This window comes from Phoenix dactylifera, chromosome 5 (assembly GCF_051530095.1).
Source record: "Phoenix dactylifera cultivar Ajwa chromosome 5, Ajwa_hap1_PhDact_Kaust_v1.1, whole genome shotgun sequence".
Taxonomy (NCBI): domain Eukaryota; kingdom Viridiplantae; phylum Streptophyta; class Magnoliopsida; order Arecales; family Arecaceae; genus Phoenix; species Phoenix dactylifera.
The window spans coordinates 33,236,446-33,241,768 of NC_143194.1; the positions used below are offsets into that span (position 1 = coordinate 33,236,446).

The 5,323-nt window shown below is 42.2% G+C and overlaps 1 protein-coding gene across 1 annotated transcript; it reads right to left on the bottom strand.

Moving 5' to 3' along the window:
• Window positions 1-365: 365 nt before the first annotated feature.
• Window positions 366-3,587, bottom strand: LOC103703005 (GDSL esterase/lipase At5g45910-like). The gene is made up of 5 exons (XM_008785687.6): window positions 2,815-3,587; window positions 2,452-2,667; window positions 2,202-2,350; window positions 1,808-2,081; window positions 366-783 (listed from the first exon to the last, which is right to left on the bottom strand). The coding sequence occupies exons 1-5, from the start codon at window positions 3,041-3,043 to the stop codon at window positions 569-571; spliced, it is 1,083 nt and encodes a 360-aa protein (XP_008783909.1). The 5' UTR covers window positions 3,044-3,587; the 3' UTR covers window positions 366-568.
• Window positions 3,588-5,323: the final 1,736 nt, after the last annotated feature.

The window sequence follows — 5,323 nt, forward strand, 5'->3', positions numbered from 1 at the left end:
CAAAAAATATCTTCCGACTAGCTATTTTAAGTAAAATCTTAAATCGTTACACAAGCACAAAGTATAAAATAACTAACCGATATCTATACTAGTATATAATGCAAATTCTTGCTATGTGTTACTGTACCAAGCACACCATCTGCCTATGTTTTCCCATCTCATTTGCTTGCTCCCCTATCCCCGGTTTTTAAGTTTTCATCACAAGAGCAAAGATCTAAGTCCATTTTCTAACATTTATTTAATATTTATTTACATAATTTTTTATTAAAATAGAAGGTTAGAAAATTAAATCCTTCTTTTAGTATCTATTTACTATATATTTATATAAATTTTATCATTAATCAAAATGTGCAATAAGCCCGGAATTTTCCTGACAACCGAACAATTTACGACGTTATTGGTCAAATAGATTACATTCTTCTTGAACGAATGCCAAAAAATAAAAACTACATAGACCTGAAGAAAAGCTATATCAATAAATAAATAGATAAACGATTAATAACAGGGGATGCTTCTCCGAGATCGAGTAACTCGAATTGTTTTCCCCTGATCCCGTGCGGCCTCAAAGCTAGCTCATGATGGGCGGATTGGCGTAGGGACCTCGCAGCAAGCCGTTGGCGACGTAGCGATTAGCGGCTTCGGTAAAATGAATTCCATCCCAACTCGCAAATGTGGAGGGATTCTTGCACACATTCGACCCTTTCTGACCGCACCTGTGGTCTAAATTGACGTTGTAAGGGCCGCCTCCCCCACAGCAAGCCTTCAGAGCCCCATTGCTAAATCCTGCATCAATTATTTTACAAGAGTGAGGAAGGAATATCTTTGCAATAATATACAAGAGGATGCCCTTTTTTTTTAAAAAAAATGTCCAAGTCCAAGAGACTTGGATTGTACCAAGGAGTTATCTGTCTAGCATCAACTTTATTACCACCTTTTTTTAATGAATACTTGAACCACTATCCTTCTGTTTGGATATACATGAGCATGCAAAGTGCTTTTGTAAGTTTTCCTTCACTGCACATAAAAGCTACCCTTTCCATAAAAAAAAAAAAAAAAAAAACTTTATTGCCACCAATTTATGTTTAGTTCTATTCTTCATTTGTAAATTGAGAAGCTTATCCAAAGGGGATGGGTGGGGGTTCCGAGGAGTCCTTTGTATTGGTTGATGGTAAAAATGGTATTGCAAAAGCAAGCCAAGCAATGACTATATATAACTTTGAGTCAATGTTCCGGCAAACGCCCTTCTCAGATAAAAAAACATTGATTTGAGAATCCAAGAAACTTGGTTATCAGGATTGTTAGCACTTTTGTTCTTTGGTAGGTGGGGCCCTAAGCCCTTGCAAAGTGGATATCATGACAAGGAGTACTACCTACGATGACCACCATTGTGAGAAAAAATGTCAAGAATCTTTTCTTCCCACAAGAAAAAAAGCACATCTCGACGGCTGGGGACCATTTGCACATGACGCTCCTGTGCAAAACAACGAGAGTTTTAAGCCTCTCTGTCCTCACAAAAGTTGTCATCATGTCATGCAGTGTCCTTTTCGTTGGCTGCTTATAGGCTTGGGTTACGTGTTCTTCCGGGCCACAATTGTGGCAGCCGGGAAGACGATAACCCAATACAATTAAAAGCTGCCTACGTCGTGAATCATAAGCTGCGGTAAACAAAACCTGCTCCCACTAAACCCAGATCTCGTCATGGCATCAGTTCTATAATCCTATTTGGTATGGTCGCCTGATTTCTAGTCTAGTTGTCACGATTATGAAATAAAGGGAGCAATGTGCAAATTATGGAGGAAAAACTCACCATATTTTCCCGGATTTATCACAAATTGCATGGCTGCATTGTAGAAATCTCCGTACATGATCCTCGTCCGCGGGTATCTTTGCTGGAGATGTCGCAGTTTGATCTTTAACATTTGATTGTGGTAGAAGGCCACACGGTTGAACTTCTTCAAGCATCCGTACTTGTTGTAGTCATTTTTGTCATTACTTTTGTACAGCTGCAGGTACAATGGAATGCATCCTATGGGTAGAACTCCAGGCACCACCAGATCCACAGCCCCGTTGCTGATCAATCTCTGTTATAAATTTAACAAACACTTGCTCAAAGCCATAAAGAAGTAACTTTAACAAACAATAGCGATTGCATTACTTTGGGGATCAAAATGAGAGATTCTTTACGTTTCAAGGTCACCTACCTCGATACCCTTTGCCATGCCATTCACGATTTTGGGCGTACTCGCTCTCACTTCAGCCAAACTCCTGCCCGAGAACAAGAAAGCGCTGTAATCATTCCCCCCAAACTCTCCGACGACGAAGAGAGATCTGCCGACGTAGTTCTTGCAGCCTGCGCTTCATTTCCATGTATATGATGGTTTTCTAAGTCGAGCGAAAGCGAAGGGAGCTCAAAGATGCAAAAATGGTGAAAGAGATTTCATGGGTCATCACCTTGGGTTGTGCGGCAGAGGGAAGGCTTCATCCGCTCGAACCACGAGATCTGGGTGATCATGGAACCGTTGGTAAATATAGATTTAGTAAGACCTCTTCGCTGGAAGAAACCGTAGTCAAGCACTGTGCCGCCGGTGGTGGCGAAATTTGCTCCTCTACGGAAGTCCTGGCCAGGCTTCAAAGACGGTGGAGGCAACGGCAGCCCAAACGCCTCGGCTACATAATTTGTGAGACTAAGCTAAATTAGAAATTTTAGATTTAAAACCAAATAAGTAGAGCAAGTTAGAAAGAGGGAGGTTGTAAGAGAATTGGAAGAGAAAGAGGAAGAAAACGTAGATTGAGAGAGAGAACTTTTAAGCATACCGAGGAAGTCGATGAACAAGCGTCCATCGGAACATCGGCCGGTGGGTTTGTGGAAGAAGGTCATGCCATAAGGCCACTTGGCGGTGAGATAAAGGCTGGGGTTCTTGACGATGAGGTTGCCAGCATCAGAAAGGGAGTCCCCAAAGCTAAATATTGCATCATAGCTTCGGGCACAGTAGCAAAGATGGAAGCATGAGAAGAGGAGGAAGAGCAGGAGCGAAGGCTTCATGGCAACAGAGGAGGGGATGGGGAAAAGCTCTCTCAACAATGCTGTGGCAGGCCTGGGGCTGTCCCATTTATAGCGTTTTCGTCGTCCTACATGTTCTCTCACCTTTAATTTATTCCCACCGTCTTAGCTCCGAAAACTCCTGTCGGCGAAGCTGGCAGATCAAGTTGCCGTCTTTAAAGAATTTAATAGATTTCTCATGTCCAAAAAGGATTAAATAGATTTCCCCTCACATGCGCAACGGCTAAAAACATAACAAAACGGTAAAATTTTGCTCGCACTTCGAAGAACCAGCTAGTAATTTAGTCATGATTCATCTCAAAATTTGGGTTCAGATTTTTTTTAAAGTGAGCAAAACAAAGACAGAGACGTTAGGCTGTAGTTTGAATCTTTTTGATTTCTTTTACTATGACTCTCCAAAGCTACATCTGCATGGAAAGCTTTAGATGGAGTCAGGATCATTTTTGGACTCTTTCTTCGATCTCTAGCTTTTGCGATCAATCACCGGTTTTTAGGAGGTCGTTTCAGATGCTAACGTGTTGCTGGTGGCACGCTAGTTGGCAGGGAATATATTCATTTTGATAGACGCCATATTTTAAGCAACATGATACGGCGTCAGATAGCTCTCGCTGACGAGTCAAAATGAGGCCGCTCCTCCATGGGCCCGAAGTTGCCGCCGACCTTCGGCATGATCTCGTGATGATTCGACCGTGGAGAAGGACCCACACGGTACTATCGGCAGAACCAGAGACAAACACCATGTTGGATCTCGCTGTGAAGCTCTTGGATCCAGGAAGCCCAGCTGCACATGGGTTTTCTCGTGCACAACCCCTCATCGCCAGCCACTGTCGCACAAACGGTTCACTCACGCACGTACGAGCATTTTCATACGTACACAGTTACCGCCTCATTGAGATTCACGAGCGCAATTTTTACGTGCCAACGGGCAGCTGTGGAAGAGTTTGGAATCCTTTATAGTACGTACACAAATCTTGATGGCTATCATATTAGGGCCTTACAGAGTAGGTCGAGCCTCGAATAAAATTCATGGCCATAGGAGCCGCCGCACCGAGCATGTGGCCCTCGCCTTTAAAACGACATGTTCCACTTGGAATCATTGGCCCGAAGGGACATAAAGTTTTCATTGTTTGTCCCATTGGCTGTTGGTAAGGACATAATGTTTTTATAATCTAACTTGCCACAATTATTAGGATTTCAAACAGTGACTATCCATTAGATTCTGATCCACTATGGCATGATATGGGCAAATTGAAACTTTAAATCCGATCTATCCATCTAACTTTTTGAAGATTATTTGCCGTCTATTATTTTATTCTTGCAGGTGAAACCAACCATTACAATCCACAGACTAACTACATTCTTATCAGTATATGCAACACTTTTGTATCTTATTAGCAATTCTATTATATTAATTAATAACCAAAGTGATATGGCGCATAAAAATTTGTCTAGCATGCAGCTCATACTTCTTGTCCCCGGACGTCTAGAGTTCCTCCTAAGATCCCAACTCAGTCCCTTCAATCAGACACAAGAAGCATAACAAGCAAAGCAGAAGCATTCAACTCCACGAAACCGATCTCTTCTTAGCTTGGTCCCACAACTTCGGCTTGAGATCCATGCCGAATAGAGCTTCCGTATAGAAAAAGTAGCTCGGCTTCCATCATATACCAGATTATTGCAGCATATTTTTAAAGTTGTTATACCACATTAGCAAATTCATTACAGCAAAGTCTTTGTTAGGATACAATTCCGAAAAATTTGAGCTTTAGTTATAAATAGATTTGAATAATCCTCCAAAAAAAATAACGAACAATCAACTTGGCCAGAGGACTTTTTGCCTACCCTTCTTCTCTATTTCGTTTTTCACCCATAAAATTTTTATTAACATAAATATCGGACCGTTGGATCATAACTACGATCATAACTAATTTGGTGAGCATTTATCAATTGTCCTATATTTGGCAGATCTATAGGCCCATGTGGAAGGGCCCTTTTGAAAGGGGATTAATTTTTTTATAAAAGAACTCATGAAATATTTTTTAATCCAGGTGGGATCGGACACCCCACCTCCTCTCCGCTCCTCATTTTCCTTCTTCTCTCCTACTGCCTCCGTTTCTTCCCGTGAACTCCGCTTCTTCCCGTGAACCAACCCCCCACCCCCTCTCCTTTGCCGGCCCTCCCTCCTCTCTCCTACCGGCTACGTTTCTTCCCGTGACCACGTGGTACCGGTTCTTCCCGTGAACATCCCTCTCCTGGCTCTCC

Coding starts and splice junctions, on each gene's coding strand:
- LOC103703005 (XM_008785687.6), bottom strand. CDS start 3,043: ATGAAGCCTTCGCTCCTGCTCTTCCTCCTCTTCTCATGCTTCCATCTT. Junction 2,082..2,201: donor GCATGGCAAAGGGTATCGAG/GTAGGTGACCTT, acceptor AATTTATAACAG/AGATTGATCAGCAACGGGGC. Junction 784..1,807: donor GATAAATCCGGGAAAATATG/GTGAGTTTTTCC, acceptor TAATTGATGCAG/GATTTAGCAATGGGGCTCTG.